This window comes from Eptesicus fuscus, chromosome 12 (assembly GCF_027574615.1).
Source record: "Eptesicus fuscus isolate TK198812 chromosome 12, DD_ASM_mEF_20220401, whole genome shotgun sequence".
Classification (NCBI taxonomy): domain Eukaryota; kingdom Metazoa; phylum Chordata; class Mammalia; order Chiroptera; family Vespertilionidae; genus Eptesicus; species Eptesicus fuscus.
The window spans coordinates 74,633,994-74,646,533 of NC_072484.1; the positions used below are offsets into that span (position 1 = coordinate 74,633,994).

Consider the following 12,540-nt stretch of genomic DNA (forward strand, 5'->3'; position numbering starts at 1 on the left):
GCCTATCAATGATTCTCTGTCACCATTGATGTTTCTATCGTTCTTTACCTCTCCCTTCCTCTCTGAAATCAATAAAAGTATATTTAAACTAGAGGCCCGGTGCATGAAAATTCATGCACTGGAGGTGGGGGGGCTCCCTCAGCCCGGCCTGCCCCCTCTCACAGTCTAGGAGCCCTCAGGGGTGGGAGGCGGCCCAGCGATCAGGGGAAGGCAATGCCCCCATCACACCTCTGCTGCTGCCACTGCCGGCAGCGCAAGCCTCGGCCGGTCCTGGTTACCTGAGCCTCAGGCAGCCCTGGGCAGCTAGGCAGCTGCCATCTGAGGCTTGCCTGCACCTCAGGCTGGCCCTGGGCGGCTGGGAGGCTGAGGGGACTAGGGGACTCCAGAGGCAGGCATGGAGCGGCTGGACCCGCCTGGGGGTGGGCCCGGCTGTGCCGCACGCCTGTCGCCCCGGCGGGGCTGAGGGGACTGGGCGCCATCATCTTGTAGCTGTGGGTGCCGCTATCTTTGAGGGTGTGGCAGTCAATTAGCATATTCCCTTTTTATTGGCTGTGGGCACTGCCATCTTTGAGGGTGTGACAATCAATTAGCATATCCCCTCCTTATTGGCTATGGGAGCTGCCATCTTTGCGATGACGTGAGGGTCAATTAGCATATTCCCTCTTTATTAGATAGGATTAAAAAACTCTCCAGATGTTGCTAAATGCCCCCCATGTAGCAAAAATCCTCTCCTTCTACCCAACTTGAGAACCACTGGACTAGAGAAAGAAAGAACTTTTCCCAACTCCTTTTCTTTCGCATGAACACAAATGCAAAACAAAACATTTCCTAACAAAATATTTGCAAATTAAATCCAGGAATATCTAAAAAGGATGATCCAGCTTGACTAAATAAAGTTTATCCCAGGAATATAATATTGGCTTAATATTTGAAAGTCAATTTGCCATATTAACATAATAAAGAAGGAAAACATCATCTTAAACAGATGCAGAAAAAGCATTTAACCTAACTCTTCCAATCCTTATCCAAAATTAAAAAAAAAAAAAATGACCTCTCATCAAACTAGAAATCTGATAGAGGGTATGAACAAGCTGCATCTCTTTAATGATGAACACTTTTAGGAACAACGTAAGGATGTCTACTAGCACTACTTCTTCTATTCAATATGACACTGGAAATCCTAGGTAGTATGATCATCCCTGAAAAATATTGTAGAGAAATAGGTAAAACTATCTTTACTTTTGAATGACTGGCTACAGAAACAACTACTAAAGTTATTAAGCAAATTTAACACACAGAATTCAACTTCAAGTTTGACATATAAAAATCAATTTTATTTTTATGTATAGCAATTAGCTATCCTATAGCAATAGATATAAAACAGTAATTATTCTAAAAAGAAAGAATTTATAGTAGCATTAAAACTATCAAATTCCTAGGAATAATTTAACCAAAAATCTCTCCATTGATAATTATGAAATACTGCTGAGATAAATTTAAGAAAGCTTAAGTAAATGGAAAGAAAGATATACCATGTTCTTGAATTGGAATACTCAGTAATAAGATACCAATTTTTTCCAAATTGAAGCTTCTATTCAGTGCTATTTGAGTCAAAATTTCAGCATGCTGCTATAGAAATTGGCAAACATTCTGAAATTTATATGGAAATGTGAAGGGACTAGAATAGCAAAAACCGTCTGCAATTTATTTACTTATTTTTTTTAAATCCTTACCCGAGGATATTTTTCCATTGCTTTTTTTTTTTTTTTTTTTTTTAAAGAAAGTGGAAGAGAGAGGGAAAGACAGAAATATCGATGTGAGAGAAGCACATCGATTGGTTGCCTCCTGCAGGAGCCCAGACCGGGGAGGAGCCTGTAAGCAGGTATGTGCCCTTGACGAGAATCGAACCCAGGACCTTTTGGTCCGCAGGTGACACTATCCTTTGAGCCAGACCAGCTAACGCAAAGACAGTCTGCAATTTAAAAGAATAATTTGAAAGATTTATGCTGCCCAATTTTAGGTATGTAAATTAAAGTTAGGTAATCAATACAGGTTGGTATTCACCTTAGGACAGATAAATAGGTCAGTGGGACAGAATGAAATAGATCCACATGCTCATATGTTCAGTTGCTTTTGATAAAGGTGCCAAGCAGTTCTGTGGAAAAAGAAAAGTCTTCTTAACAAATAATGCTGCATATACTGGATATAGATCTGGGGGAAAATGAACCTTGATCCCTGTCTCCCATCATACCCTAAAATTAATGTGATCATGGGGTGTTAGAACCTGATCCACAGAGGAGGGCATCATGGCACAATAGCAGGCCTGTGCTGGGTAGGGAGGACTTTCCTACTGGGGACTGCACAGGGGTTGGGTATCAGAGCTTGATACCTGGCATTGACTTGCAGTCAGTCTGCTGCCCTCCCAATAAAATCCTAACCTTGGAGCAAGCTCTCAGGCCACTTTCTCTGCTTCCACATATGTGTACCTACACCCTGATTCAAATTTATAATTTCTCATTATTAGGCTTCAACATTGTAGGGAAATCTGTTCCTTGTTCTTGGCCATTTTTATCTTGAATTCCCTCAATACATACTCCAAACCTTTACCTTTCTCAGCACCCATTTTTTCACTGCAGGAATGAATTTACCTTTGCCTTCACCAAGAAATTTGAAAGTGAAAGATATACTTCTTCAACCTTGTCTCTCTCAACCCCACCACCCTACAGTCAGCCAGCCAGCTAGCAAAAAGCTACAGTTATTGATCCAACTGCTTTCTTGAAATATCTTCCCAAATGTTTCATAGGCACCTCAAGCTACATTTAATTTCTCCCACCCTTCCCAAATCTTCTCTGTATTGCTTATCCACCCAAAATTCTGCCAATCATCCTCAACTCCTTTTTCTCCCTCACTTTTGACATTCAGAGCTCATCATGTTCTGCCAATTTTGAATCCTAAATATGTTTTAAAAGCTCTCCTTTCCATTCCTACCACTGCTTCTCTTCCAGACCCTCATCGTCTCCTTGGAGCTGTGCCAGCACCTCTGACTCATAGCTTCTTGCAGTCTGTTCTCGAAATGGTGCCAGAGTAATTTTTCATAAATTTGATGTGGATCGTGTCATTTTCCCCCTTACAGACAGCCCTTTAATGATTCTGCCTTGCCTATAAGGTAGAGTTCAAGCCCCTTGACATGGAAGACCAAACCTTTTAAGATATGACCCTCCCATATATGTCCTGTTTCACCTTCCTCTTGTCTCTACCCATATCCCACACTTGATGTTATAACAATACCAAACTATTTAACTTGTCCAAAATATATGATCAAGTTTTACTATTTGGTATATTTGCTAATACTGTTTTCTTTTGCCTTCCACCCTTCATCCTTATCTTCTGCTTAACCACTAAGATTTGGTTTAAGTGCTTCAGGAATTTCCCTTCTGTTATGTAGATAGCTTTAGGTGCCCTGCCTCTGTGTTCCCAAAACAACATGTGTATTCCTGAATTCCAGCTTTTATCTTAGCAGATTTTAAAGGATTTGTTTCCACCTCTGTCTCCAACTTTAAAATCACTTTGAAAATATGAGCCAGAGGGTCTTTGTATGCCTATGTTTGTATACCCAGTATCCAGCATGTATTAAGTACTCAGTAAATATCTGTTTTCATGTTTGCCCATCCCAGTCCCGTGGCATATTATGTTGTCATACAATGTGTCATCAATAAATAGCTGATGAATATATAAGTGAATGATTGATCTTTTAATTTATTGAACAGGAATAAGGAAACCAGAAGTTGAGACAACTGGAGTTTTTCATCTGAGTGACAAGGAGAATAGGGCTTGCATTCAATGAGAATGGAAACAGATGGAGGAACTAGTTTCAAGATAAAGATTATGCATTGCTTTGACATGAGTTGGTTTGGGAAGTATGACAAGACTCCTTTCACAGCTTTTCAGGAGGTACTTGATAAGGTAGCAATTGTGGACAGCACTATAGGCTGGGCAAATCTATTTAGAAATCATAATTGACAATACAATGATGTGGCATGGATCCCTGAGAAAGTGCGAAAGAGAAGGACAAGGACAGAATCTTCAGGAATGTCTGCATTTAGGGAGAAGAAGTAAAAGAGTTCCCAGTAAAAGAATCTGAGTAGAAGCCTCTTTAAACTATTGCAACAATCAAGACAATATTTTATGAAGTCTAAGGGAAAAATGTTTTAAGAAAGGAGTCAATTGTTGGTCTAGTAACAAGCAAGACTGTTGAAAATGAAAAGACCATTAGATTTGTCCTTTAAAAAATAGTTTTACTAGGTATGTCGGCTAAAATTACTGTTTCTAGAAGTTTGGCAGAGAAGGGAAAGAGAGGAAGTGGTAATATAAAGGAGATAGTGAAAGTTTTTATTTTTTAATTATAAAAGTATATGCCTATTGGAAGAAATAAGAATATTCAAAAGAATATAAATTAAATTATAGAAGTATTTTTCTTAGCCATTCTATTTCTACTTCTCTGATATTTATGTGTTCGGAACTTTAAAAATATTTGTGTATATTATTTTATTGCAAATTGCTTTTTTAAAAAAACTTAATAGTATATCATGAAGTTTTTCCACAATAGTATGGAGAACTATGTACCTCATTTCTTTTAATGGCCGAATAGTATTCCTTATGATGGATGCATCATAGTTTATTTTTTTATTCTCCTATTGAATGATCTTTGCCTTCAGTTTTTCACTATTATAAATAACTAGAGGCCCGGTGCATGAAATTTGTGCACAGGTAGGGTCCCTAGGCCTGGCCGGTGATCAGGGCTGATTGGGGCCTCCCTTGTTCCGCACCGCCCCCTAGTGGTCTGCACATGTCATAGTGAGCGATTGAACTCTTGGTCTCCTGGTTGAACTCCCAAGGGAACACTTTGCGTATTAGCCTTTTATATATAGAGATTCTGCTGTGACCATCCTTTATGGGATAACTTCTTAAAAGCAGAATTAGCTGGAGGGTGTTTAGGGTCTCCGAAAGAGGAATGCACAAGGCAGGAAGTGGTAAAGAATTATAAACTTATTAGATCATCTGGAAACCAGATGGGATGAGCCTCAAAATGGCAGCAGCACCGAGAGACCGGGGAGTCAAGAGTTTTTAAAGGACCCTAGCGGGCTTTTTCCTAGGGGAATTTTCTGAGTGGGTCCAGATCTTGGGCAAGGGGAAGTTACTAGTCTTAGCAAATGGAATGTGGTCTAAGGGAAATGGAATGGCATTACAAAATGATCAGTTTCTCAAGGGAGGGGATATCAATTCCATTGTTCGATCAGACCTAATGGAGCATAGGTGCATTTTTACTTATTTTATTTGTGTTGACATATCACCCACAAAAAAGCAATACCAATGTGCAGTTCCTTCAGCAGTTGCTAAAATGCTGTCATTCTACACCCTCACTGACATCAAGTATTATTATACTTTCCCACTTAAGAAAAGAAGTTTTAGGTTTAAGTTTGGCTTTGATTTTTAATGGAAAATTTGATCTTGTTTGTAATTCTAAGACAAAACCCAGTTGAGAGGAGGGAGGAGTTTATAAGTATTAAGAAAAGGAAAAAAAAAAAAGAAAAGGAGATGATTGACAGGCCATAGTCACAGAGGGCATGGGTCAAAATGGTATCAAGAGTATGAATAGACCTGGCTGGAGTGGCTCAGTTGGTTGGGTGTCATCCTGTGCACTGAAAGCTTGCCAGTTTGATTCCCATAGGGAGGCAACCAATAGATGTTTCACTCTCACATCAATGTTTTTCTCTCCCTCTCCCTTCCTCTCTCTAAAAAAAAAAAAAAAAAAAATCAATAAAAAATTATATTTTAAATAGTATGAATAAAAGGTATGATTTTCTTCAGAGGTATTAAGAGAGGAATAGTAAATGGGTAAAAATGAGAATAAATGCAAATGAAAGAACTACTTTTTTATACAGTCATTCTTATTTTAGGAAAATTAGAAACCAAGTTCCCTGTTGAGTTAGAGGATTACCAGGATGGGGTTTGGAATAAAGCTACAGAAGACCTTCTGTGTAAACTGGGGTAAAGAAGCAGGAAGCAATCGGTATTACAACTGATCAGAATTGGTTGGTGTTGGGAGCTCAGCTGAGCTGAGAATGAGTGAACTTGGGGGAAGCCAGTAGTAGTCTTGGTCACATTAACAAGCAGAGGTGTAGAGTTGGATTTGCCTGGTTTTGGGGCTTCTGGTGTAAGTTATTTATCTTACATTTACAGTGAGTTAGTTTTAGTCTCCTGTTTTTCTGTCCCATGAATAGAGGTTTTATGAGCTAAGATACACATTCATTAGTTTTCCTCATGGGAAAGTGAACCCTAGGTTCTGGTAGGAAAGAAAAAAACCTTTAGAGTATAAATATACAGGCAGTCCTTGGGTTACATCAGACTCGACGTACGTCGTTTCATGGTTCCGTCGCCATCTCCCATTTATTTATAAAAAAAAAAGTTTCATCATTTTGACGTATGTACACATGTGCTTTATGTTTTTTATTATTTATTTACCATAAGTAAAGGTCAGGAATTGTTATCTTTCTTTTATTTTTATTTTTTACTGTTTCACTTCATTACTGCTGTGTATATGCTCCACGTGAGTGACATAGGTACTTATGTAGGTGGGTTCCAACATACGGCGAAAATTGCGTTATGTCATGCCATAGGAATGGATCTCCGACGTAACCTGAGGACCTACTGTAATACATTGCATTATGTCAGCATAAAGCCATACTGCACAAAGCCATTTGATTTCTTGTTTTTTATTAATTAACTAGAGGCCCGGTGCATGAAATTTGTGCACTACAGGGGGCAGGGGAGAGAGTCCCTCAGCCCAGCCTGCACCCTCTCCAATCTGGACCCCTCAGGGGATGCCTGACTGCCTCTCGCAATCCGGGACTGCTGGCTCCTAGCTGCTTGCCTGCCTGCCTGCCTGGTCGCCCCTAACCCCTCTGCCTGACTGCCTGATAGCCCTAACCACCTCTGCCTGCCTGATGGCCCCTAACCACCTCTGCTTGCCTGCTTGATTGCCCCTAACTGCTCCCCTCCTGGCCTGATCGTTCCTAACTGCTCTCCTGCTGGCCTGATTGCGCCTAACCGCCTTTGCCTTGCCCCGCACCCAGGACCCAGGATTCCCTCTTCCAGCCAGTCGCAGGCACCCGGGACCTGGGCTTTCCTCCCTCCGGCCAGCCGCAGGCACCCAGGCCGGCTTCACCTGGGCCAGCCGCAGCCACAGCCGCAGGGGACCATGGGCAGGCAGCTTCACCCAGGCCACAGCCGCAGGCGCTGGCACCCGGGACTGTGGGGCAGGCGGCTTGTCACTCTCCCGGGCCTCAGCCACAGGCACTGGTGCCCGGGATCGTAGGGCGTGTGGCTTGTCTCTCTCCTGAGCCTCAGCTCCAGCTGCTGGTGCCTGGGACCGAGGGGCGGGCAGCTCATCCCTCTCCCGGACTGCAGCCTGGCTGGTCCCCATTCCTCGCTCGCAAGCTCATTTGTGCCTGGCTAGTCCCCATTCCTCTCTCATGAGCTCATTTGTGCCTGGCTGGTCCCCATTCCTCTCTCAAGAGCTCATTTGTGCCTGGCTGGTCCCCATTCCTCTCTCCCCAGTGTTGAGCATCTGAGCCATTATGACGTGATGGTGTGACAACCATTTGCATATTAGCTCTTTATTATATAGGATAAAAATATAAACAAACATTACTGATCAATACAAACAGAAGGCCAGTGACTTTGATGGATTTACATGATTTGACTTCTGCCCCAGGGCAACTGGGGCTTAGTAATGGATCCAGTAACACTCTATCAGTTCTTTATTGTCTAGATGTTATCTCTGCTTCTGGGGAGTTTAAACATCTTAATTTTTAGAACTTTACTTTTTGAGTAAAAGTCTTCTTTTTCTTCACTTTTAATTTTTACTTTATGGGCATGGAGAAGAGAAACCCAAGTGTCATGAGTCTGTGGTGAACTTACATTAGAAGGAAAAGGCTGGTTGAATATTAAGGGATAAATATACATCATCGGAACATTACTCTATAAAAAATAAAATGTTATGAGAGAAAATGTGCTAAGATGGGAACACAATTTAGTTTAGAGCAAAGCATATGCACGTGTTTATTTTTATTAAAATTCCTCTTACTCCATATTTACCTTGTTGCTTTATAATGGAATTATGTGAGGACAGAGACCAAACCTTCCACATGCACTATTGTACTGCTTCTTCTATACTCTGGGTACATAAAAAATACTCTTACAATTGAAAATGGGAAACACAAATGCACTTTGAAGCAATTTGGTGATATTTTAATTCCTGATGTTCATCTTTGGTACTTGGAAGCACTTCTGTTACGCAGATCCTGCTTAGCTTGCTTTTGTTGTTACTTCTGCAGATACTCTGGCTCTTTGTCATACTCCGTGGCTTTATTAGTAGTTTCCTGGGTTTGAGTCTCAGTTCCCCAAATCCAAGTACAGGCTTTTGGAGGATAAAGACAATTTCTTCTCCAACATTGTTGTGACAGGACACAAAATAGACCTTCAATAAATTATTTAAATTATACCTCACTTTAATAAAATAAGAAAAAGAATGTCTTTACTGCCATAAATTTTATTTCAACTCATGTGGAATTTATACACCTTTGAGGAATCTGTACTTCTTCTGTGCTCTCTGCAGCTCATTCATATCTATTCTTTTCAGTTTGTTGAAGTCAGCATGTGATGGTTGGCTTCTTGGAACATCATCATCCATCAAAAGGCACCAAGAGTCCAGTAACAGTGGAGAGACTAGAAGAGAGAAGAAGACAGTTGGGTTTCAGTCACCTATGGAAGATGATGCCTTGTGGACATGTCAAAAGACAGATACATATCAACCCCAAAGAGGTAAGCTTAGCATCTATAGGAGCAAAATGAGAACCTGCTTCTGGGGAGTGTTAGAATCTTACTAGCCACGACCTTCCGATGATTTCCTACAACCCTGAGCAGGTTAAATATGTCACAAGCTGACATGTGCCTGCAAGGCCATAGGTATCCCATCCCGATCAGTGAATTACATCAGCATGTCTCTTAGAATACTCCTATGAGAAACTATCCCATTTATCCCTCTTTCTGCAAGCAGCCAACCGTAAGAATTATTCAGCAGTAAGTATGATCATAGACACAAAATAATGCTCAAAGTGAGTAAAGAGGACAAGAAACTGAACATAAATCTCTGCCGGGAAAGTAAACTCTAACAACTACAGTTAATCTTCAATTAACTGGAAATATGGGGAGGGTGGAGGAGAGGTCATGGATAAATTCTACATTGTGGCTGCAACAGAACCTCATAAGTCTTAAGCATATATTGCCTAGCAGTCTTAAGTACCAGTGATTCTTCTTATTTTATATGTCATGGATATTTTTTTAAATCAATTATAAACAACTGTGTGAAATGTTGAGTGAAGCAGTTAAATGTAATTGTGTTTCCCAGTTGTTTCTGGAGTGGCTCTGACTTCATCTCTCCTGGAATTATTTTTTTCTTTTTTATTGGATTTATTGGGGTGACATTGTTTAATAAAATTATATAGGCTCCAGGTGTACAATTCTCTAACACATCATCCATACATTGTATTGTGTGTTCACCACCCCAAGTTCTCCTGGAATTATGAAGGGAAGGATTTAGGAGCAGAGTGGGAGGAGTCTGGCATGTTGTACAGAAGAACTCTACAGGAAACAAAGGGCCAAAAACGGCTTGGCACCCTCTGCTCACACTTCTTTCCACACACTTTTCTTTCCTGCTCACAGTCATTAACCCTGATTTCCGTCTGATTTGCCTCTTTTCCATTGAGCTTGCCCTGCCCCATATCCTATCTAATAAAGAGGGAATATGCAAATTGACCATCAAGCTATCACAAAGATGGCAGCACCCATAGCCACAAGATGGCAGCGCCCAGTCCCCTCAGCCCCACCAGAGTCCCCCAGTCCTTTCAGCCCCGCCAGGGGGGTGGCAGGCACGCAGTGTGGCTGGACCTGTCACTCCTTGCGCCTGCCGCCGGAGTCCCACAGTCCTTTCAGCCCAGCCAGGGGGGCGGCAGGCACACAGTGTGGCCGGGCCCGCCCTCAGCCCCCCAGGGCCGAACCGAGGCCCAGGCAAGCCTCGGATGGTGGCTGCCCAGCTGCTCAGGGCCACCCGAGGCTCAGGTAACCAGGGCCAGCTAAGGCTTGCGCTGCCGGCAGTGGCAGCAGCAGAGGTGTGATGGGGGCGTCACCTTCCCCTGATCGCCGGGTCGCCTCCCACCCCTGAGGGCTCCTGGACTATGAGAGGTGGCAGGCCAGGCTGAGGGACCCCCCTCCAGTGCATGAGTTTTCATGCACTGGGCCTCTAGTCTGGTATAAGCGGCCACGTTTTCATCAGCTCTCTGGACGCTCTCACCTGCTCCCCAAGAGCTGTGGGTGCTTTATGAGAGCTGCAGGTGTGGCTCCATCCTTTCCTCCTGTCTGCCAGCATTGTCATGTTGTTTGGTTTTAATTGTGATTAATCTAGAAGTTATTTAATCCTTTCCCAGATAATTGATGATAATTAGTCCAAACTTCAGAAGGGAGTCTAGGCACAATCTGAACCAAAGCAAAAGTTTATTTTGTTTGACATAGTGAAAAGTTCTGCAGACTTCCATCGCCTTTGGGTAACCTAGAAACAAAAATGCAATTCAGGAGGCTGAGAACCTGAGATGGAACCATCGTCCCTCTCTGTGGGTGGTCCTTCAGAAAGGGGCGGCTCTTCCGGGGCTTCCTCATTCTCAGTCATCGCACTTTGGAGAGTGGAGAACCTGTCAGAATCGGTGTGGTGGTTGCACCGCAAGGCTTAACGCAGCCTTCTGTTAACTTGTCACCAAATTGGTGTTGTATGTCAGCACTAAAATAAAATGCCACAATGAGAAAAATGTAGTGTAATAGCAAAGGGACAAATAACCTGTGTGATTGGTTAAGACCACAGCCACATTAGAAAGCTGCAATGGAAAAGGCACTCTGAGAAAGGTATCTGGCCAGCCCTTGCCACGGTGGAGGTTAATCTCTCCCGGGCCTGGCCACAGAAGCCGGAAGCCTGGAAAGGGCTTGTGTCCAAAAAAAATCAATTTCTAATTTGAAACAAAATCATTTTTGACTAACAGGGTTTCAGAACCCATTACTTTTTGCTGTACAGTCTGCTGACATTTCAGCACTTTCTGTTGTGCACAATGAATCCTAATAGTCATTTTATAATGTTGCTATACCAATCAATTTAACCAGGAGAAAGCTGTTACAATTCTGCAAAGTTTTCAGGAACAGCTTTCACTCATGGTATTATTTTTTTTCATTAGGTGTTTTTTTCCCCCTCCTTTTTTGGGGGGCTGGGGGGTGGTGGTGGTGGTGGTGAAGTGTTCCAGTGAAAAATTGAAACATTTTCATCTTTTCAAGAGTTTTGTTTTAAGGCATTGTACTCGTAAGAATTAACTTTTTTTCTACTCATAAGAAAGGCTATATTGTATTTTTCTCTTCTTTTATTTTAATACTAGAGGCCTGATGCACAAAATTCGTGCATGGGTAGAGTCCCTAGGCCTGGCCAGCAATCAAGGCCAATCGGGACCTTCCGGCTGCTGGCCAGGGTCTCCCTTCATTCTGTGCCGCCCCCTGGTAGTCAGCGCACGTCATAGCAAGCGATTGAACTCCTGGTCTCCTGGTCGAACTCCCAAGGGGACACTTTGCATATTAGCCTTTTATATATATAGATGAAGCATTAGCAAAATTATGGTATACCTGGTCATTGAGGGAGGCCCCTGTGAGTCATTGTGCTCATTGCAGACCTGGTATACACAGATCCCAGGACAGGGCAATGTTATTGCATTGCTGTTTGCTGTGATACCCAACCAAAGGGGAGACACTCACCAAGGTGGGCTGCAAAGGATTCAGCACCTGTTTCTCATGAGGCCAATGACCTCCCACCAATTGCCTAAGTTACACGACTTGGCTTATCATCTCCTTAACTGTTTTTCCTTTCTAGTGTCTGAATTTTTTAATATACTTTTCTTCTGTCTTATATCCTTTTTTTCTTTTGTTGCCCTTTAATTAATAAGTACTATATAGGACATTTACTGCAGGACTGTTATTTATTGTCAGTCTCCTTCTCCTTTACCTCTCCCACCCCCTCACCGTTCTGCCAACTTTATACACACTAAACATGTGAAGAAAGGACCTGATTCTTGTCTCAAGAAATAACCTTGTGATCACAAAAATATTCACAATATTGTCAGAATTACACTTGAAATAGAAATTGTTTTTCAATCAACAATGCTTGGAATGGTCTATTTTAGTTGCTTTTATTGAGCTACATGACATTCCTTAGGGAGAGATTCCTTAGAGAAATCTAAACTTGAGTCGAGAACTTCTAAGCCACAGGCACAAATCTGGAAGCACCAGCCTTCATTTCTCTTTTCCCAGCTTGTCTCAAACTTTTTCTGAGCAATCACTGATTCCCTTTCACAGGAGCCCACGAAGCTGAGGGCATTTTTTCAGTTATGCGAAAGG

The 12,540-nt window shown here is 42.2% G+C and overlaps 1 protein-coding gene across 3 annotated transcripts in view; it reads left to right on the forward strand.

Annotated features, from left to right (window-relative positions):
• Nucleotides 1–12,540, forward strand: part of KIAA1328 (KIAA1328 ortholog) — a 161,754-nt gene that overhangs the window by 119,855 nt on the left and 29,359 nt on the right. For all 3 annotated transcript variants that reach the window (XM_028136362.2, XM_054723738.1, XM_054723739.1), the window contains one exon: nt 8,702–8,883. In XM_028136362.2, coding sequence (XP_027992163.2) covers nt 8,702–8,883 — 182 coding nt within the window. The remainder of the gene's footprint in view (nt 1–8,701; nt 8,884–12,540) is intronic.